A 22,418-nucleotide genomic window follows, 5' to 3' on the forward strand; every position below is an offset into this window, starting at 1 on the left:
GACAGGGAGAAGCCTGTTAGCCAGCAGTGGTTTGAGGAGAGCGCCCTGAATGCTGACCCGAGCTGCCCGGGGTAGAAGTGACACTGGATGCGCAGCATTTCCCTGTTTCCCAGTGGTCCCCAGTGGGTCAGCCTAGCCAGCAGCCACCCAGGCCTCAGTAGAGACACCAGCACTTTCCAAAGCGGAGCAGCCCTTGGAAGAGGCACTTGAGTGCAGAGCACCCAGCCCCGTCGAACCAGTGCAAAAGCATCGCTCTCCCTGCTGCACCCTTCGGACTTCATGATGCATCTATCACATTTGCTTCCCAGGCCTCTGAAATACCCATCCACAGAGGTGCTGTGTGGCCCAGGCTGAACCGTCCCACCACCCTGCACCCCGCACCATGGGGATACAACCTGCCTCTGGCTGCCTGGAGCAAGGGGCAGGCAAGGGGGGCTGAGCCTTACCGGACATAGAGAGACCTCTTCTCACTTGTCCGGAGCGAGCCAGAGCCGGAGCTCATGCTGCTGTTCATCATCTGCTCTCTCAGGTCGTGGATCTTTGACTCGAAGCGGCTGTACTCTGCGGGGAGAGAGGTGGTCAGAGCAGGCGGGAGCTGCCCCCAAGCCAGGCACAACTGGTAAGTGCCAAGAGAGGCAACGACAGCCTGTCCATGGGGCACCTTGCCCATGAGCCCGCCTGTCCCCACACACGAGGGAGGATGAAGCTGAAGAGGCTGCAGCACCCTGTGGGAGTTCAGGCAGGGCATCTGGAGCAGGCAGGGCACCGGCTGCTCCCAAACCCCTGCACAGGCAGCTCAGACAAGGGCTGCTGAGACCTCCACCACTACCGAGCTGCAGCTCAGCAAGGGAATGGCTGGGCAGGGCTCAGCAAGCCGCTGACCTACAGAGCAGGTCAAAATGAGCAGAGAAAGAGAGCCCCTCCAGGAGACCGTCACCCACCGGCTGGAGCAGCAAGGCACGACTGCAGCCATGGCGGGGGGGGCAGGAGGGGAAGGACCACCCACTGCTCTGCCAGCAGCAGAGCCCCTCTCCCCAGCAGGCATGGGGAAGGGGGAGGCAAAGCACGGCCCTCACCCACAGAAGGGGAGCAGGGAGAAGGAATTCACCTTTTGCTCACACATCCCAGCGGCAGAGACCCGCAGGAGGAGCCAGTGGACCCTCCAGAAGCCACCGCCACCTCCCTGCCAGGTGGCCGGACAAGATCAGCCACCACCCTGGCGCCTGCCGCTGCGCCAGCCCGACCTTCAGCCGGGTGTAAAGGTCGGGGCGGCTAGCAGAGGGTGGAGGCAGCGGCCCTGCTTACCTGGGGCCGACTGGGCAAGGTTTTCCAGGCAGCCAGCAACTGCAGCACCATGGCACCAGGGAAGCTGCCGGCTCTGCCACAGCCCACCCCGGCAGTCCTCACCCGGTACCCTTGATTTTGTCCCCTGGGCACACCCTGCAGTTACATCCCCATATCCTGGCGAGAGGGGACCCATCTCATCTCTGCTGCAAGACTTGCCTAGAAAGCCTTCTCCCCAACCCAGTGGTTTAGATGTGGTTTGGGTTCTTTTTGTGAACCAGAGCTCAGCAGCAGAGGCAAGTGCTCGCTGCAGAGCGGAGCCCCAGCAGCGTGCGGGATCGTGCAGGCTGCTGCCTGGCCCGCAGAGCTGCATCGCACAGGGGTAGCAGGAACACCACACTGCTAAGAAATGCACTGCGGGCTGCATTTGAGAGCCAGCCCCTCACCGTGCAAGGTGAGAGGCGACTTTCAGTGCAGATGCACGTGGGCCTGGGATTATGGGGTTATGCAGCTGCAGCTCGGCATTTCCTGACTTGCCAGCCCTTCATTCTGCAGCCAGACCCGCCTGGGCACCCTCCTCCCACACCCAGTTGCCAAAGATGCATTTTTACTTAAAGACTAAAAAAAAAGGCGGTACACACAAAAACTACCAAGCGGCACACAGAAACTCCACATGAAGCCCCTTCCCCTGCCACGGGCCATCAAGAGGTGCTGCACACTGGGCAGGGTCAGCTGCTTAATGTGAAGGTCACCAGACCCCCACCAACCCTGGCTGCCCCACGCCGAGGGGCACCCACTGCCCCCATCTGCCTTCCTGGTAGCAGAAACGCAGAAGCGGCCAGCCATGGGCAAGGCTTATTTTATAAGAAAACTGAATTCTGACACCGAAGTGACGGTCTCCTGGAGGGGCTCGCTTTCTCTGCACATTTTGCACTCACCAACGAGCACTAGGGATTTTACACAGCTCCTGGCAGAGGGAGGTGAGCTTCATCCCGCTCCACACCTCTCGCCCCACACCGGGGTGGACCACAGGATCTGCGGCACAGCTCATTCTGCCCCAGGGTGCCCACGAGCTCTTATATCCCAGAGGAGCATCCGTCAGAAGCGTGTACAGCTGCTCCGTAAACCCTCTTTGGTATGGAAGAGCTGTTTCCCCTGGAAAGCTGCTGAGCTGGGCGCTACAACCCCTGTCCCCAGCCGAGCCGTCCCAAATCCCGCCGGGGGCACAGACTCTCTGCACACCCTGCACCAAGAGGACGGCTGCTCCCCGCCATGCAGGCTTGCATCCCTCCCGCGTCACCCTTCTCCATGAGAAGCCCGGCAGGGAGGATGCACCGCCCAGGACCGGGCACGCAGCGAAGGGCAAAAGCAGGTTTAGCCACCGCTGTCATCAGGGCAGGGATGTCGGGAGGGCAACCTTTGCGTGCCACCGCCCTGCTAGCGACTGCGTCCTCTGCATGCAACCCAAGGGCAGAGCTCTCAAACACCCTGCCTTGGCCTGGGCACTCCATGGAAAGGAGCTTTCCAAATGTTGCTGGATTGGCCATGCTGCTTGGAGGGGCTGGGAAAAGCCCACTGGCACAACAAGAAGCAAAAGCCAGGCCAGATGCAGCAAACTGAAGAAGGACACAGGGGCTGCTCTGGCTTTATCCCCCCAGAGAGCAAACACAATCTCATCCTAGGAAAGGTCTCCCAAGGAGCCACCAACCTGTGCTCGCTCCGACTGAGGGAGGGTGCAGAGCTGAGGAGCAGCCAGTCCCAAAAGCAAACCTGTCACCTTGCTCCCAGCACAGGGGAGGCAAGGTCAGCCCGGGAATGAGCACAGGATGCTCCCAGCTGCCACTGGACCCCCCTTATCTGCATGCTGGAGCAGCCTCTGAGACAATTACCGGCAGATAACCCCCAGCAAGCAGCACTCCTGCCTTTGCTCCCTGGCTCCGGGCCACGTTGCCTCTGCATCCTGGAAGATCTCCCACGCAGGCGAAACTTGCCTAGGAAGCTTGCCCACAGTGCAGCGGGGAGGTGAGCCGTGGCTGATCCTCACCTCCCCGGCATTCCCACAGGACCCAGGTGCCAGCCCCATTCAGGACACACTTATCAAGACTGAAAAATATGCAACAGGTGACCCGGCACCACTTGCCGTGAGTGCCACCACGGCGCTGCACCACGTGCCAGGGGGGGCAGGACGTTTGCTATTCCCACTCAGCAGCTCGATAAAAACACTGCTCCACCCTCCTGTCACTCTTCCCTTCCCAGGGCGTGGGTGCCCCTGGAGCTGGCCCTGATCCTGCACTGCGGGGTGAGCTCGGCACTGGGAGCAGGCTACGGCCCTGCATGCCCAAGTGCGCGCAGGTCACAGACCATTAAGATCAGGCAGGGATCGGCTGCCTGCACCGAGGATCCCCAGCACCGGCACACACTTGTGAGGTGCAGCTACAAATATACCCAGCGGAGCCGACAAGACGGCGGGTCTGCAGTCAATTTCTGGGCACCAGGAGACAGTGCAAGGGGAGAAGGCACTGGTAGAGAGGGGAGCTGCATTGGAAAGCAACCCCTGAGCACACATAAAGCCTTGTGCGTGTGCCCTGCTCGCTCTGGCATGCGAACCTGCCTGCCCAGGGCCAGGCCAGCTCTGCTGGACCATCAGCAGAGCCCAGGGATGCTCGACCAGAGGTTCCAGCCCAGCCACCTGCAAAAACTACTCCCAGCTCCATCCTTCCCCTCCAGCCTGGCATTTTATCGCCCTGACCCCACACACGTTCCCAGCTGCAGGGTTAAAGTACAGACACCTCTCTGCACAGGGCACATGTGCCGCAGGTCCAGGTGAGCGGAGGGGAGCAGCACCATAGGGAAAGCTTGGAGGCTTTTAAAAGTCACCACGTGGCCCTCGCACTTCCCTTTGAGCATCCAGCTCAGAGAAATACCATCACGTGAGTTTTTGTATTTTCAGGTGAGGAATATCAAGGCTTTGTTGCATGGGGCATGAGGAGGGCGAATTGCCAAACCCAAGTGCTGATGACAGCAGCAGACAAAGGTCAGGGGGAGAAGTGCTCAAAGGGAAGGGACCTGACAAACAGCTCAGAGGCACCATCACAGGGAGCAGCCTCCTCCTTCTCCTTGACGGCATGCAGCAGTGGTCAGAGGTGCTGCTCCAGGCACAGGTGCTCAGAAGAAAGGCAGGATGGCAGCTCCTCTTTCTGTCCTCCCCTGGTTTTGTCTTTGCTTCTTTCCACTCCTAGTGCCTGGCAGGACCCCACCGGGAGGGCATCTCGTCCCCCGAGACCTGCGCAAGCAGCCTCTCTGCTCCCTCAGAGCCCCAGCGAGGTCAGATGCAGAGCACGCGTGCACTCATCCAGCACCCCATGGGCAAGCCCTACCCGCGCTCACATATGGGAGACAGGTGCCATCCTCCGCCTCTGCTAGCAGGGAGGAACTTCTCAAAGCTCCTTTCCGCCAGCATCTCCTCCTTTGGGCATCCTACGATCCAGCTCTCCCGCTCTTTCCGCAGCCATGATGCACGCAGAAGAGCAAACACTTGGGAGCACACATCCCCTTGACAGGCCCCAGCCTCACCTGCCCTGGGGCTCAGGCCAGGGAGACCTTTCTCCTTGGTTCCTAGGCCTTCAAGCCTCCAGAACACTGAGGTCAACTCCCAGGATACAACAGTCTGTGTTTCACAGCAGCAGCGCTGCCTCCCAGGATGGCTGTAGCCCGGGTGCTGCTGCCCACACGTGCCAGGAGCCATCACGGACCCAGAAAGCCACCGGCTACAAAGCACGGACATTTCAGCCTTGGTCTAAAGGGGTTTCAAAACATTTTGTCCTGTTTAACATTTAGGAACCATTCTTGGTTGGCATCTTTGCCAAATTTCAAGTGGCAAAGGGAGCCAGAAATACAAGAACATTAAGTGCTTCCTGGAAAGAAAGAAAAAAAAAAAAAAAGCCAAAACAAACAAACCCCACACCCACAGCACACCCCTGAGCGGCACTAATGGCTCCGCATCCCAACGGCCTCTGCCATGGAACGGAGGAGGAACAGCGGGAACAGGGACCCGCAGGGCTCTGCCCAGCGATGCCACCAAGGAGGCAGAAGGCGAGGGGCAGGCGAGGGGTGGCACGCCGGCCTCGGCAGAGAGGACCAGAGCTGCTGGGGGGTAAAACCAGCGGGGCCCGGGAGAGGCACCTTCATCAGGGGACGCCAACTGCTGCACCCTGGCAGCGGCGCGGTGCCACTCGGGACGCGGTAACAGCAGGGCACCGGCCCCGGGAGCCGCTCCCGGCCCCTCGCCCAGCGCTCCACAGGCGACGCCTCAGCCCCGCAGCCCGGGGAGGGTCTCGCAGGCAGCTGCCAGCTCCCTCCCCGCAGGGGCCAGGCACCGGCTGCCCCACGCAGGACCCCGCCGCCCCACGCGGGACCACCGGCCCCCACCGCTCTGCCGAGGGAACGAGAGGCCAGCCCCAGTGGAAGGCAGCCGCCGGGGCAGCGCGGCAAGCGGGATGCTCGGGGTCGGGGACGAGTCCCCGTCCAGCGCCGAGGCCCCGGTTCCAGCCCCGCCGGCCCGGGAGCCGCAGGGGGGTCCCCGAGGGAGGGAGCCGCCCCCCCAGGACGAGGGGCGGCCGCCGCAGCACCCCCTCGGGCCCTGGACCCCAGCAAGGCCCAAGGGACCCCATGGAGCGGGGCCTCGCGGCGAACGCCCTCCGGCAAGCAGACCCCTCCCGCCAGAGCCGCCCGCCCCTCCCGGCGAGGCCCCCCACCAGTCCAGGCCCGGAGGGGGCGGCCCAGCCCCCGTCGCCGGCCCGACCGGGGAGGCGCGGGTGAGGTCGGCGGAGCCCCGCTCACCTGCAGGCCGGTGGGGGGCGGCGGCGCCCCCGGCAGCAGCCCCGGAGCCGCCCGGCCCGCACACAAAGCCGCGCAGGCACCGCCGGCGGGACGCCGCCACCCCGCCACGCCGACCAATCGGCGCCCGCACCTCCCCCCAGGGCCCGATCCGCGCCAATCGGCGCCTCCGCGGCTGCCCCCCGCCCCGGCCTCCCGGCCCGCCCGATCCGCGCGCCAGCCGCCGCCCCGCCCCCTCATCGCCATACGAAACCCCGCCCCCATCGCCACGCGAGGCCCCGCCCCCGTCGCCGTTCCCGCCCCCGTCGCCGTTCCCGGTCCCGTTGCCGGTGCCGGTACCTTCGGGCCGGTACTGCGCGATGATGGTCACCGTCTGCCCCGCCCGCTTCAGCGCCGCCGCCGCCTGCTCGTGGGTGGCGTTGCGGAGGTTCACGCCGTTCACCTGCCGGGACAGAGCGGCTCCGCTGGACCCGACCGACCGCGGCTCACACCGACCGGGCCCGCCCTGCGCCCCGGCCCTCGGCACCGCTGCCCCCGCCCCTGTACCGGTACCCGCGGTACCCACACCCGCGGTGCCTCGTCACCCAACCCCTGTGTCCCCTGTACCACCCCCGGTACCGCCATCTCTAGTACCGGCATCCCCGGTACCCGCCTCCGGCCGGCCTGGGCATCAGGGGTGCCCTCCGCCGCAGGCGGGCGAGGACCCGGCTCCGGCGCAGGGCAGGTCCCGGGCAGGCTGCTGCTCCCAGGGGCCATGGCCACAGCAGCCCTGGGGAAAGACCCTGCCGAACCGTGCCCCGGGTGGCAGGGGACAGGAGTCCTACGGGTGCCTGCCCGGGGCCGCGGGGGGCCGTGGAGGGGCAGCGGGTGGCCCCGCCGACTCACCGAGAGGATGCGGTCTCCCCTCCGCAGCTCCCCGCTGAGGTCAGCAGGGCCTCCAGCCAGGATGAAGGACACGAAGATCCCCTCGCCATCTTCCCCCCCGACGATGTTGAAGCCCAGGCCGGTGGAGCCTTTGTGCAGGATGATTTTCCGGGGCTCCCTGGAAGGACAGACACAGGACAGGGAGACATCAGAGTGAGGAGCAGCGAAGCTGCTGACAGGGTCAGCCGTGCCCAGGCTTCCTGGCACACCGGTGGGGCTGGAGTCACCCCGAGTGCGACCTGGCGTGACGCAGCCCTCAGCAGCGAGCAGGCTGGTAAGCCAGGAGAGGTGCAGGCAGTTGCATGAGTGACGTGAGACAGAGCACGGATGGAGACAGAGCATCCGCTGTGAGAGCACGCACAGAAACATCGGACTGCAAGGCACCATCAGACGCCGTGAGCCTGGGCATCAAGGATGGCGTGGCCATGCCAAGAGAGGGGGATCAAGCCCCTCTGCACCGTGCAGCACAGCAAGCGTCCTGGCAACCCCACACACCCCCATGCCACAGGCCCTGCATGGCCCAACAGGAGTCCTAAATTTTTCGATGATGACTTAATTCTTTCGCAGCTCCAACAATAGGCAGGCAAAGGCAGAAAGACTGCCTGGCATCGCAAAAATCCTGTGTCAGTTTTCATCTGGGGAAAAAAAACAAGTCTGATGGGAACAACAGCAGCTCCCAGCTCAAGTGCTGGACTAAAATAAGAAGGAATAAATGACGCCAGACAATTAGCACAGGGTGGCGGTGATTGTCAGCCAACACAACACCACAGACCATCAGTGCATCCACTGTGGTGACCAGCTGGATCCCAGGCACTCCGGTGGGTACTGCAAGGACCGAGGACCTGCCAGTGAGCTCAGCAGACTGATCAACCCCACGCCTGCCAGGGAGCAGAGGAAGATCTTCAGGATGTGGTAGGAGAGATGCTGGAGCCCCAGGCACGGGACTGGCCAAGGGCACCCGTGGTGGACCCTAAAATGCTGGCAGACTTGTGCTCAGGGGACCCTGAGGCACCAGGGTGGCTGGCCCGGCCAGCCCCCGGCTGCTGGTGACAGCTGGGGAAGGAGCGGGGCTCAGGCGGCATGAGCAGAGTGGGGACCCAGGGGAATAAAGTTTGGCTGAGCAGACAGCACAGAGGCCTGCAGCCTGGCAGTGTGCTCCCCGGCCACTCTTGCAAGAAAATATCTTTTTCAGCCCCCTGGGCTAGGCTGGAGCATCAGGCAGCAGGATTTACCTTCAGGGACACGTGCCAGCACCCCAGGAAAAGTCTCCCACCATCCTTCCCTGTGGGGGAGTCCTGATGGGCTGAATGTCACTTAGCTCCAGGCAACCACCTTATAAGGAGCAATAGGAGCAGGAGACAGACAGCCAGAAGTGCAGGACGCCTTGCAAGAAGGTCTTGGTGGGCTCCTGCCCTGCCCAGACCCCGGGCTCAGCATAGCCCGACCCTCCCGGCTCTCCCAGTCGCTCCTCTCCCCATCCCCACGCCTCCCACCAGGCACAGCAGCATCCCGGTCCCCTACCTCTGGTCACACTTGCTCCTGTGGCCTCGCCACTGCCCGGAAGGGGACAGGGACAGCTGTCCCCTGTAGGACATGGACGACGAGACATTGACGGTGAACATTGCAGCGTGGCAGGCTCTGCTGGCAGCGCCGGCCAGGAGGCGCGAAGGCAGGAATGTTCTGAATGCTCCGTGTCACGGCTGCCCCGTGCTGCCTGTCTCTGCCTCTCATCGGCTGCGGGGCCCGCGGCTTCCCTGACCCACACACAGGGTTTTTTATGGAAGCGCTGAAAGGACGCAGCCTTCGCTCTGCTAGACCCTACAGACTTAACTCCTTCCTGCCCCTGCAGGCATGGACAGCACGGCCCCGACTGGGGGAGCATCCAAGCGAGGCCAAATGCGCAGCCGGGCTCCCTGTGCCTGCAGCTCCACTCACACCATGCATCCCCACAGCCCCTCGCCTTCAAACGCAGAGGTACGGCAGAGTTGTAACTCCAGCTACACATTTCTGATGGGGCAGAGGCTGAATCTACCTTGTGACCTCCAGAAAATACCTGCTTTATCCTTATGGCCTTTGGATGTGTTCGAGCTCTGGGCTAAGCGGGGCTCAGGATGCGGCTGGACTGGAGCGCAGGGCTGGGATGCACTGGGACCAGGAGAAGACCAGGGAAACACCACGGAAATGCCATTGGGGTCAAAAGGGGCTCAACCCCAAGTCTTCAGGATGCCACCAGCACTTGGCTCAGGGGTAGTTGTGAGAGGGCTGCAGCCACCAGTCCCTCTGCAGCAAAGCTATGCCTGGGGCTAGAGCTCTCCCAGGGGAAGAAACAGGTCAGATTCCTGGGTCTGCAAACCGTGCCTCCAACTAGGTGATGCACTTGCCCCTTGCGTTTTGCTGCTGCCCAAGCAGAGTGCAGGAACCACCACCCCAACTCAGCCCATACCCAGCACCCACGAGGACCAGATGGTTTGATGGAAGGCAGAGACACTACAGGAGCCAAGGAGAGGAAATGAAGCCCCAGACAGGTACCTCTCGGGTCTCAGTCATGACATGCACTCTCTGCTTCCATCCTCATCCCAGGAAGGCAGGACATGGATCCTCCAGGCAGATCCCATGCTGGACGTTGCAGCATTAACTCTGGGACCTCGGCACAGAGCGACTGCGGGGATCCTGTGGGGCTGTACTGGGTCTGGGTTGCAGTGGTCGAGCTCATTGGAAAACAGATGCTCTGGTCCCTGGCCCTGGGTGCTGCAGGACACGAGGGTCACTGGAGCCATGTCCACATCTGCAGCAGCGCTTATGCCCACGGGAGGGGAAAAGGCTTGATACTGGATCCAGGCCAGGACCTCTGCTTCTTCTGGGGAATGGCTGGCAGAAGCCTCCTGGGAGACAGCTTCTTTTTTCAGGGGAGTCGCTGCCTTTCCCCACACCAATAAGATGCATTTGGACCACACTGGTCCCAGTGCACAATCTTGGTGATGCACGAGCCAACAGACCGGTGGCGATGAAGCTGTCCTGGAGGGGTCGGTGATGCACATGAGGTTTTCAGCGTTGCCCTGGGATGGCTGAGGGAGGTGCCGAACCCACCACAGGCTGCAAATTTGGCGGGGAGCAGGGGGCTGTGGCTGGGGACAGTGGCTGAGTGGTGCCAGCCTGTCTGCAGCAGGGCCCTCCACAAGGCAGCACCATCCTCTAGTGGCCACCGGCACATGCTGCACCTGGGCCACTGCCAAGCCCCCGCTGAGCCACCGCCAAGCCATTGCCACTGGGCAGTGTCCAGCCCGAGCTGGGCTGCTCTCTCTGCTCTCTGTCCCGCCAATAAGGACGTCAGCACATGCAGGAAGGGGCACCCTGGTGGGACTGGGGTCCCTGACGAGAGAGAGATGGTGCCTTTTCCAAGTGCTGGGACTCAGTCCCTTCTGTGGTGCAATGTAATGGCAGAAAGCACTGCTCCTGCGTGTGGCATCATTCCCCAGTGCCCTGACAGCACAGGAGTCGCTACACCCGGCAAGGATGCAGCGCTGGGAACAGGCTGTAGGACCGGCATCGTGGGTGCTGAGACCAGGACGGAGAGATGGGGCACAAGCGGAGGCCAGTGTTGCACAGGTCACGCAGCACAGAGGCACCCGGCCATGGACGAGCACCAAAAAGTGAGAAATCCCTGTGATGAAGGTGAGTGCAGCCACTCTCCGGGAGGACAGCGGACCTGACGCCAGATGGCAAGCCAGGGTCTCCCACTCTGGCATCCACCAGTGCCCCACAGAACAGGACAAACCCAGCCAAAGCTACGGTATCTTCCACTGCAAACGCAACCCTGAAACCAGCCTGTGACCTCACTCCTAACCGCAGAGCCAGCCCTAAGCCTAACCTGAGTGTCAGTCCTAAAAATACAGCCTGAGCCCTACAGCCCTGGCCCTGGGGATACCAAACCCAGAGCAGGCTCAGCACCAGCCCTGAGGCTGTTGCAAGCAGAGAGAAAGCTGTGAGCCCGGGCAAGCAGAGCAAGACCAGCCAGGTCTCATTCTCCCATCCTCAGCATGAGGCTTTGGAGAAGTTTTACACCACATTTAGACTCGCAGCAATGTCTCCTTTGTGCTCCTCTTTATTTCCTGGGTTAAGGAAACAAACCTGCTCATGCAGTGTAAATGATGCTAGTGGGGGAAAAGGGGGCCGTGCCAGGGCTGTGCAGGAGGCTGTCAAGCCCGGGGCTGGCAGCTGGTGAAACGACACCTGGGTGCAGATGGTTTGGGATGCTAGGCTCGGGGAGCATGGGAGGAGGAGCCCTACTTCTACCCAGAGCTGTGCCCCCCCCCGGGCCCTCACCTGCAGCACAGCTCTGCTCGGGAACAGCCTGCTCGCAGCCTGGGAGCCGGCAGCGCTGCCGGCACCATAAGGGCAGGGAACACCTTGTATTCCAGGTATTGTAAACCAAGTAAGAGAATGAAGCTGAAATACAGATGTGTGAGGCTCGTGGAGGAGCAGGAGGGGGAATGGGGAATAGGGGGATGCAGCGAGGCAGGGAGCAACACAGCAGGGCTGGTCTGGGGGGGGGTGAGCATGGAGCTCACTGCAGGGGCCCCAAGCTTTGCACCATGCACCCACAAATGGGCTTTTGGCCAAGGCTCTGCACTGGCAGCGGGGATGCGGTCAAGCAGCCAGGGAGGGAAAGAGAGGGAAGGAGAAGGAGCAGGGATGAGGGATGCTCATGCCCAGTACTCACCTGGTGAAGTCCTCGTCCCCGATCATGTGCCGAGGGATGGGTGAGTACCGGGATGGAGTCACCTGGGGAGGGACGGGGTAGGCAGGCTTGCTCTCAACGCTGCCCAGGTAGCCCAGACTGGAGTTATGGCTTATGTGGTTGTCAGCCAAGGCTGAGAAGGCTGCAGGGGAGGAGAAGGGCATCAGGAGCAGAAATCCCTCTGCAACATGGATGTGGAGACCAGCCCAGCGTTGCCCGCTGCCCCAGCACGCTCCATCCCCCCTAGCCCTGTGGTGCCCAGGCTGCTGCGCCAGCGGCCGGCGGCGTACGTACTGCTGGCGTAGTCGGGGGGCGCGTACATGTCGTTGAGGTGGATGTTGCCGGGCTTGGCCACTTTCAGGTACACCATGTCGGAGGTGTTCTTCAGGGCAGCCACCGCCTCCTCGTGCCGCACGTCCTGCAGGTTCGTGTTATTCACCTGCCGGAAGGAAGGGGCTGGGTGACATGGCCGCCAGCGGGAGGGCAGGGGCCGATGCAGCCCTGCAGGAGCAGAGAGCTTTCCCACAGGGTAGGTGCCGCAGTAGCTCTGGAGACAGGGTCCCATCTCCATGGGTTTGGCCCTCCCGTCTGCAGCCGGTGCTGTGCCTGCCCCTCCCACACCACCATCCCAGAGGGGACCTCAAGGGAGGGGTGTGGGGCTGCTGGCGGGAGGGGTGCTGGGGTTCAGGATTGGCACCACAGCATGGCGGAGACTGCCCAGCTTCGCCTCACAGCCAGCTGCGGGCATGGGGCTTACTGCAAGCAGCCGGTCCCCGATCTGCAGGCGCCCGTCCTTCTGGGCAGCACCTCCCTCGATGATCTTGGTGATGTAGATGCTGTTGTCCCCGGGGATGTGCTGGTTCCCGATGCCCCCTGCGATGCTGAACCCCAGGCCTGAGGGGGAGTGAGAGAGCAAGTGAGGGATGAGGGACAGACAGGTGGATGGAACCCTGGGCTGGCACCACGGCCCCTCTGCCTCACTTGGCTTCCCACCCTGCCCAAAACCCGGCAGGCAATGGGCCACCCCACTGCTGTGTGGGGACAGCCCAGCCACAGCGGACTGCACCGTGGGGCTGTCCCACACCCCATGCCCCATAGGATGCCACGCTGCTGGGCCACCCTGTGGCATCCTGCACCATGGCGGTGCCACCTTGCATCCCACATCCCCCATGATGCTGCCTTGCACCCCGTGGCATCCCACACCAAGGGGTCAACCCACACCTTCCAGCGGGGCACCCCGGTCCTGCAAGCAGAGTGAGGGATTCACCTTTGGGGCCCTTCATCAGGTTGACCTCCATGATGGTCTCTGGCGGGGGTTGCCGGCGGCGCACCACGAGCCGCACCACGGGGCCCGCTTCCTTCAGGGCCTCCACGGCTTTGCTGTGCACCACCTCGGAGACGTCCACGTCGTTCACCCGCAGCACGCAGTCGTTCACCCTGTGGGCACAGGGTGGCCCTGAGCTCCCCTGGGGAACTGCCAGCCCCTGCCACCCTCCTCTGGACACCTCTGCCACCCTCCTCCAGCTGCACAGACCCTTGTGTGAAGGAGAGCTGCTCAAGCTGGCCAGATCTTGCCCTGCCGGAGTGAGAGCGGGGTCCCTCCCAAAGGGGGAGGCAGTGGGGCTGGTCCCCATGGTGCGACCCTGGTGGAGATGGGAGATGAGGGGAAAGGCTGGATCCTGCCCTGGTCTGCAGGGGGAAGGATAGGAGCCGGAGCCTGGTGCAGGGGGGGAGGAGGGGTGGCTGCAGATGGGAGGTTGGTGGCAGGGGACCGTGGGCATCCCTGCACTGAGGGGACCTGGCTGTGGGGAAGGGACTGGGAGGGCCAGGGATCATGGCAGGGGAGGGGGGCAGGAGCTGCCTAGAGGGTCCCTGGGGAGATCCCGGGTGACACCCTGATAGGGCTGCTCTCCTGGCCCTGTACACTCACCCCAGACGGCCGTCCATGGCTGCCGCTCCCCCAGGGATGATTTTGGTGATGAAGATACCCGGGTCATCTGGAATGTGGGGGTTGTCGATTCCTCCTGCTATGCTGAAGCCGAGGCCGGAGTTACCCTGTGGGAAATCAAACACTGTGTCTTCCCCCTGTGGGCAATCGCTTGCTGCTTGGCCTCCTGAAGCGGTTCCCTCCCAGCCGCGGCTGCCTGGGGCGCAGGAGCCCTTACAGCATCTGTCACGCCCCAGGGTGCCGGGCTCAGGGGGCAGAGGGCTGCGTGGCCGGAGGGGAGGCTGGCGCTCATCAGCCGAGGCGCTCGGTACAGCAGCATGGAGCACTGAGCAGATGGAGCAGGAGAGTGGGAGCCGCCGAGGACCTCCCTTGCCGCCGCGTCTCCACTGAGAGACTCTGAGGCAGGCGGTGAGCTGGGCGAAGAGGGGGTGGTCCTTGGCGGAGAAAACCTCCCCTTGCTGGCTGCTCCCCAGGAGGAGACACCAATGCTGCAGCCCACAGAGCAGCGGGGCTTGTGCCAGTCACCAGCATCCCACCCCTGCCCCCCTACACCCTGGGATGCAGCCCCCGCATGGAGCCAACCCAGGGACCAGCAGTGCTGATGCCAAAGTTCGCAGGACTGGGTGGAGGGGGCTGTCAGGATGGAGTGGGTCTCCAGTTCTGCCTCCTCTTCCTCCTGGACATGCTTGGAGCATCACTTGAGCTTCATCCTGCTGAAGTTTGCCCGGGGGGGAATGCAGGGGCTGTGCTACCTCTCCAGCCCCATCCCAGCAGCTTCCCAGGATGAGCGGCCATGGCCCTGCACCGCCTCTCCTGTTTACAGGATCCCCATTAGTGACACACTCACAGGCGTTGCTTTCAGCTCTGTGCTTGATGCAAGTGGACAATTCCTGCTTTTTCTGCTCTGCCTTGAAAATCAGATGGCTCCTCGCCTTGTTTTCTCATGCGGAAGAGCTGACACTTAGTCACATCCTATCATGCCCGCCTCTCTGGTACACAAACGGGCTCAGGCCAAGCACTCTCCTGGCTGCCCACAGCCCCAGTGCTCAGCCTTAGGTGATGGGGAGCTCTGCCCTTCTGGGGAACCTGTGGCTGGGAGGGCCACACCGGAGCTCAGGCTCCCCGGGGTCATCTCGCACCAGCAGCCAGCTGGGGCTCGTGCTTCTCCCCAGCAATTTGGGCTCAGCGTCAGCTCCTGTGGCGATGCAGAGGTCTCCGCTCTGACTTTTTGCCACTCACGACACAGCATGTGGCGCCTCCAGGAGCCACCGATGCCTCTCACTACGCAATGCTCCTGGATGCTCTCCTGCTGGCCGGGATTTGGCCAGCACATGATGAGGCGGCACTCAACGGTGAAAGGTCTGAGGCCACTCTCTTTCCTCTAAGCTGGCTTCTGGTTACCCTGTGCCCAGCTCAAAAAAGCTGCTTACTGTCACCTGAGACCCAGCCTGGCCCCAGCAAGGCAGGAGAGACTGTCCAAAATGGTCTCCAGCCATTCATTGTGCCTGTCTATGGAAGGGTGTGCTCTGATGCTAGCTACAAAACCTGGAAAAGATCCAGGAGGTGTTTATTTTTATTTTGATAAACCTTGAAATGGAGTTCAAGGGATTTCTTAGCTGGCATTGGGGTTGATGTAGACACAGGGGCAGCTCCTGCTGTGGACACATGTATGGTGGGCAAACCCAAAGCCACATCCCTCTGTGGATGGCATTTCCTCAGTTATTGCCCCCAAAACACTGCTGCATTTGCCCTTGTCTTTACAACAAGGACAAGGATTAATAACAGTGACAGAGCAGCAATTTCAGGGTACACTGAGTCATCTCTGGGAGTGAAATACCCCAGCAAGGGGACAGCCTCACCCGCAGGCACCAGGGTGCTTCTCCTGCAGTAAGACGGGGCTGTTGGATCCCACTGGGGACCAGGTGAAGGGCAAGGACCTGGGTATGGTCCATGCTGGCCCTGGCTGCTAAGCACTAAAGTTCCCTCATGGTTTCTCACTGCTGGAGAGGGAATCGCTGCCTGGGGCTTTGAAATGGGGGGGGCAGCATGAGTGCTGCCTCTCCGTGCAACCCTGCCAGCTCCCCCCTGCTCCTGCTGTGGGCTGAGGACAGAGGATGCTCTGAAGAATCCCTGAAAACAACGCTTTTACCTCTAAATCGGGCCCTCAGCTAGAATCACTCAGCCCAAAAAGGAAGCATCCCCTGGGCTGGTTTCGTCAGGCATGCCGGGGAAGCGGTGGGTGAGGCGGCAGCCCCAGATAACCTTCCGTCCACCCACCTCTGTGATGCAGAGCCAAGGGGAGGAGGGAGATGACTAAAGGCAGAGAGGAACAGAATAACGAGCGATGCGTCTTGCCCTGCGATGCCGGCCACGCGGCAAGGCCGAGCCACCCGGTGCGGCAGCGGGGAGGAGGCAAGGTGTGCCACAGGCAGCCTCCCACCCCGGCCATCCCCACTCGGCAGGGCTGTGCCTGCCTCTCAGAGCAAACCTTGGGCCAGCTTTTCCCGCTCCCTCTCCATCCCTCCATCCCTGCCACTTCCTGGGTGCCCAGGAAAAGCCCTCCCTGCCCTGTCTGGTGCCGGCTCGCCCCTGGATAAGCCCCATCCGCGGGGGGAGCTAATTTTAGCCACAGCCGGTGCACGCCATCAGCTCTGCGTTGCCATCAGCTCTGCGTTGCCGACAGACAAGAAAAGGCTTGAGCAGAAACTCCCCCCGTTGTGGTCCAGTTTACTAGAAAACCCATCCTTGCCGCTTAGCATCCCCGGGCTGCGTACCCCGGAGCGATGGGGAGTCTGGTGGCGGGGGGACATCGGTCCCCATGCCCAGCTGCGGGGTGCGCCTGCCCGCACGCCTGCACACGCAGAGCTCCCTGCACCTCCATTTTCCAGCAAAGGCAGTGACAAAGAGCCTCCCTCCCTCCCCAGCTCTGCGCTGGTGGGTTTGTGGGGGTGAGGGTGTAAATGAGGGAGGTGAGGGATAAGCCCTCCTCCCTCCCTTCTGGAGGGGTCTGCGGGGAAGGGGGGAGCAGCAAGCCCACCATCGCCATGCCGCGGGGCCGTGCAGGGAAGGTGAGCACAACACCCCCAAAAGCCTCCGGAGAGAGCGGGGAGCGGAGACCGACCTCTCCCCATCAGCTGGCGCGGGGATGCAAGGCGTGCCGGTGTGGGAGGGCGAGTGGGAAGAGGCAGCAAAGGCTGCTGGCGGGTGAGTAAAGAGCACTTACCCTTTCCAAGACGATCTCCTCGTATTTGAACATCCCATCAGTGCCGTTCACCTGGAGAGAGGGAGACAGCATGTTATGGCTCTGTGCCGGTCCTGAGGGGATTTGCTTATCCCCTCTGATAGCTGAATATCAAGAATCCAACCTAAAAGCTGCACCATCACAGCTGAAAAAAACCTTAAACACAATCGCTTGAGCCTGCCCTGGAATTAAACCGTGTGCTGCTTTTCTTTCTGGGCATGAGCCAAAGCCCACTGACTTTAATGCACTTCAGCGCAAAGCCTTTATTCTCCCAGCTCATTTCTCCAGCCATGAAAAGGAACACAACTGAAAGCACAAAAAGAAATAACGCCTTTGTTACGCAGCATGTAATTAACCTCGGGAATTCACTGCTGCAGGAAGGAAAGAAAGGGGGTTGGTCCATTTAAAGGAAAAAAAAATAATGTCTGTACATAATAACATAATAAACACCTTTAGCAGCTTATATATTTTAAATCTTTTAGTAGCATGACTGTGTTAATGGGGAATTCAGAATAATTTATTCTACTGAATTAGTTGGGTGCAAAGGAAACGAGGTGTGGGGCACAGTAAGAGGGGAAAACACTGTGATGCCCTTATATAAAAAAATGGTGTAGCCTGTCTCAACGCTGTCACCGTACTCATCCCCATGCTTAAAAATCTCCCATACCCACAGTGTCAAAGCAGGGCTCTGGGAAACGTAATGGCTTGAAACAAAAGGGATGCAACTGTAGGCTCTAAAATAAGAAATGGTAAATGTACAGGTCAAAACCTTCCATTGTCCCCATAAGCAACAACGCGCAGGAAAATAAGGCAGCAGTTTCAGGCTATAAACAGCTGCTGAGGTCTCAAATTTTGCAAGATTTGCAAAGCAATTGGCTATGGAGCATCCAGAGCTGTTACACTCAACAGCAACAGTTTTGAAGGGGACTGGACTCAGCCTCACAATTTGAGTCACTCTGGGAACCAAGGGACGGGATGCAGGCAGGTCTGCATGGCACGGCAGAGGCGGCAGGACCCGGGGCTCAGCAGGCGAATGCCTCTCCCCACGGCCCCTGGACAACGTGCAGGGTTCCTCATGTGGATTTTACATCCTCCGTTAATTGATGGCTTGTAGATCATGCGGAGCCACTTTCTGTACGCGCTCTGTATCCCAAACCGGAGCTGCCGTGGCTTTGTTTGGACATAGGTCCCCTTATCCAGCGCTAGCATGACAGTTGTGTCCTGCTTGCCCAGCTCCCTGCTATCCGCCCCCACGGAGGCACAGCCCGACCATCCTCCAAAGCCCCACAGTGCTGGGTCGTTAGATGGAGGGGACAGCAAACATCATTTATGCTAAAGCCATCATCTGGCACCATGGAAGGAAACTCAGCGAGGTGGCTGTGAGGCCCTATTTATAGGTAGGAAGAGGAAACAGGAGTTTTTCTAGGTGGGAATAATCAGGTGCCCAGGTGGAAGAGCAGTTCTGCATGCCAGGGTCTGGGAAGGGGCTGTGCCACCTGTGACACATGCACCCTCATCCCCTGCCTGGTTCAGCCCTGGTGAGGCCAAAGCAATCCCACACCCTGTTGTGGGTATCACACTTCAAGAAGGATGAGGTTGGGGAGAGTCTGGAGCAGAGAGACGGGATGGGGGCTCCAGGGAACACAGACTGAGGGTTGTCCCTCCTCGGATGTGCTCCATGCCTGGTGCCTCTCAGCCATGGGAAGATTTCAGGGCATGGTTCATGTCGGGACACCCAGATCCTCCAGTATTAGGATGCTCTAATCCTCCCAGCATATTGGGAAAGGCTTTGGTCAGCTCTTGAACAGGACCCCTCTGCAAAAAAACCACAGGGAGTGGTGGGATTAACGCACAGCAGGAGCTCTGACAGCCTCGGAGGGACAGGGACGCGTGACCGATGCCACCTCCTGCCACGGCACCGCCCTGGGCCATGCTCCCGCAGGCAGGGGGCCATGGCTTCCCTCGCCACAGGCTCCCCCTCCGCCATGGGTTGCCTTTCCCTCCTCGCATTCTACCGTACTGACTAATCTTGAGTGGAGCCGGCTCGCCGGCCCGCACCACCCTCACAGCCTCCCTCGCTGCAGCCCCCGGGCTCATCTCGTCTCCGCAGTTGGTAGCCCGGTGCGTGGGGCGCAGCGTCGCCTCTCCCCGGCTTTCCAGCAACTCGGATTCCTGGCACACTTCGCTACTACACACATTGTCCTCTCTGCTTTGGCATTCAACACAGTTGCCACACAGCCAGCCATATGCACACCCACGGCCACAGAGGAACAGCACATACATACCTACAGGATGGGGATGTGCAGAAAACTTTGACAATCTGTGAGCCGTGGAGAGAGCCAGCAGTGCGCGAGCCCCGCCAAGCGAGCGGCTGCTGCCGGCAAGTTCCCGGGGCGCAGAGACACTCCGGCACGCAACCCCGTGAGGCACCTCGCTGCCAGGCAGGTGAGTTTGGGGTATCCCTGCTCCTCAAATCTCAGGGCTGCCAATGCTGAGTGGTGTTTTGCATTAGTCTCTGAAAGTGAGCGGTGTCGGTGCTTGCCTGGTGCAGCACATGCTGGGAGCAGGCTGCTCCGTCCAGGCATGCCGGGGTCAGCCAGGCCTGACCATGAAGTTTTAGCTCTGATTATGTTTCCAAAATCCATGTAACAGAACGCCAGTTAATTGCATAAGGAAGCCAAATGGAGAACTTAATATATACCACGTAACCAAGGGAACGAGCCAACAAAGCAAACGTTCCAGCGTCGAAAAATTGAATACCAGTCACTCACTGACGGCAAAACCTCCCCGTGGCACCCACCGGAGCCACCGCGACCTGGCTGTGCCGCAGGCTTCTCCCCCCCTCCTTCGCTGGTGCCCTGTGCTCCTCCCCAGCTCCCGTTTGGGGCCATCTCAGCGCTACAGGCTCAGTGGGGAGATGCTCGGCTCCATCGCAGCCGGGAAGGAAGAGGTCCCCTTCGCTGGCCTTCGCTTCCCTTTCATGTTTTAAGAAGCAGGGAAATAGTTAGTGATGATGACATTTAAATCATCAACAGAAGGCTGCAGAGTTAACACTCATTTGATAAACAGAAGAGCACACACCTTCCAGAGCTACTGCAAGCTGTCTGCAGGCTCCGCCGGCCAACACCACACCAGCGCATGTGGAACGTGCTTTGCAATTTGCTAGAGAGTCAGGATTTGGTTTGCTTTTTTTTTTACATATAAAAAAAGGAGGCCAAATTTAGAAGGCTAAGATGGGGTTCCTCAAACCCAACCCAAATAGCCCACCAGGTTGCAAGAGGAAACAACCTGCAGGGAGGATAACACTGCCTGCAGCCACTTTCAGAGCAGGATCTAGCCCCTATCTTGCGGTTAGGACGAGATGGGGACAGGCACTGGGACCTAGTGGCGGAGTAGCTGTGTACCAACATAATGAAGAGAGACTGAAGGCTGGAGGGTCAGCCCTCGGCAGTGCCAGCCGGACCCGGGGGGTGGAGGGAGCCTGGCGATGCCCCATGCCTGCCCCAGCGAGGGGGAAGGAGAGCAGCCCTGTGCTGGGGCAGCGGGTGCGATGGGCACCTCCCTGCTGGCATGGGCACCGGCAGCGCTGGTGAGGGAGAGCTCTCCCTGCCTGCACATGGCAGGGGGCCCAGGGAAAATAGGTCAAGAGCTCCCTCCCTTCACCTCCCCGCATCCACGCGCCCTGCGACAGCACCGAGACCCACTGACTTGCTTCCAGCTAACCCCTGGCCTCAACCCCCTTGAGCGTGTTGCCCACGGTGTTGGTGTTGCGCGCAGAGTAAATAAACACTGTATTTCTGGTCAGCCTTTTGCCAGAGGGCTGTGGGGATGAGCCTGCTGAGCTCGGGCAGAGGGAAGGGGTTTGAAGCCTGACGGCCCCAGAACACAGCCGGGAGGGCTCCGCAGCCACGCTGTCTGCGGGAATTGGCAGCGGGATGTGCCACTGCCAGCACTTGGGACCAAAGTGTGAGGGTGGCAGTTTAGATTTTATTTTTCCTATTTTTTCAGGTTTACAAGCAAGTTTTGCCCTGTTCAAAGGCACTGGAATGTGGTGGCCACCTCTGCTGCCCCCCACCCTGCAGCGACCATGGCTGGGGACCCTGGCAGCATAATCAGTGCTGTACAAGGAGGTTGCCTCCGCGCTCACTGGTGGCAGAGCCTGGGGCTCCTGTGGTGCTCAGTGGCCGGGATCAGGCCTGGGAAGCACTTGGCTTCCTCAGACCTGGCTTTTGGAGATCGAGTTGGTGGTGGCACCTTGCTGCTGGGCTCCAAGGACCCAGGCTATGAAACCTTCAGCTCCTCAAAGGCTTTGGAGTGACCTTCCCTGCACACTTCGGGACTGCCTGGCAGCTGTTGACATGCACCCTGGGCAGCAAGAAGTTGTTTCAGCTTCGGAGAGGCAGGTCTGAAACACAGAGACCCTGTCCGCCATGGGAACTAGGCTTCTGATGCTCTGCCTCCCCACTATGGACCTGCTGGGCAAAACACAGAAAGGGGTGAAACTGTGAGCAAGGACCTGGAGCTGGCACAGGTGATCCCCCCGGCACCCGTCCTTACCCTTCAAGGGATGCTTTTAATACAGAAGGAATTTTATAAGATTTGGGTTTTTACACCCTGGGGGTGCTGGGCTCTGTGCAAGCCGCAGGCAGCAGAGCTGAGACCCGGCCCCAGTGGTGAGTGGGACCCGGTGCTGTAGCTCGTACCTTACGGTGCTGCTGGTGCCACATGCTCTTGGGGATGGAGGTGGGTGGACAGAGAGACTGAAATGTGGAGCAGACTTCTTGATAAAACAGCCGGGGCCAAATTCAGCCCAGCAGCTAGTCCAATGCAATCAATGAAGCTAGAACAGGAAGGAACTAGAATACATCCATCTGTTTATCATTAAGGAAAGCATTGAATAGTTAAGTAATTAAAGACTGGAAGATGTGCCTTTAACCCTTCCAAATACATACTGTACCAACAGGCTTCAGCTTTTGGGTTTGCAAAAAAACATGCTTCCAGATTTGCCATTTTGGTGTGCTCTTCTGCAGCAAGCCCCTGGTGTGGCTCTTTTGCTGACCTGGGAAACTGCCAAACGGGAGGTTTTGGGGTGTGTTTTCCCTGTAGTCTGAGGAGCCCGGGCACCCCACAGAAGGAAAAGATGGAGCAGGGCTCATTTCTGTGCTGGTATGACATGAATCATAGAATCATTAAGGTTGGAAAGGACCTCTGAGATCATCGAGTCCAACCTGTTAACCTAACTGCCTGGTCCACCTCTAAACCATGTCCCTAAGCACCACATCCACACGTTTTTTGAATACTTCCAGGGACCGTGATTGTACCACTTCCCTGGGCAGTCTGTTCCAATGCCTAACCACTCTCTCATGAAGTAGAAGGCAAGAGGGTCTCCAGGCTGGAGGCTGAGAGGAATCAAAGTGAGGTGTCTCCCCTGCCCTGGGCACAGGCTC

General features: G+C 60.5%; 1 protein-coding gene across 9 annotated transcripts in view; it reads right to left on the bottom strand.

Moving 5' to 3' along the window:
- The window catches only part of DLG3 (discs large MAGUK scaffold protein 3), a 78,704-nt gene that overhangs the window by 14,674 nt on the left and 41,612 nt on the right, over positions 1–22,418 (bottom strand). For 8 of the 9 annotated variants that reach the window (XM_087748908.1, XM_087748909.1, XM_087748907.1 and 5 more), the window contains 9 exons: positions 16,954–17,004; positions 13,713–13,837; positions 13,050–13,219; positions 12,540–12,676; positions 12,077–12,221; positions 11,765–11,924; positions 7,006–7,162; positions 6,460–6,562; positions 447–561 (listed from right to left, as the gene is read on the bottom strand). In XM_087748908.1, the coding sequence (XP_087605034.1) occupies positions 447–561; positions 6,460–6,562; positions 7,006–7,162; positions 11,765–11,924; positions 12,077–12,221; positions 12,540–12,676; positions 13,050–13,219; positions 13,713–13,837; positions 16,954–17,004 (1,163 nt within the window). Of the gene's footprint in view, positions 1–446; positions 562–6,123; positions 6,215–6,459; positions 6,563–7,005; positions 7,163–11,764; positions 11,925–12,076; positions 12,222–12,539; positions 12,677–13,049; positions 13,220–13,712; positions 13,838–16,953; positions 17,005–22,418 lie in introns of those variants that run through there. The other variant, XM_087748915.1, reaches the window with a different exon arrangement.

Source organism: Nipponia nippon, unplaced genomic scaffold (genome assembly GCF_047370975.1).
Source record: "Nipponia nippon isolate SJK-2023a ecotype South Korea unplaced genomic scaffold, ASM4737097v1 scaffold_12, whole genome shotgun sequence".
Taxonomy (NCBI): Eukaryota; Metazoa; Chordata; class Aves; order Pelecaniformes; family Threskiornithidae; genus Nipponia; species Nipponia nippon.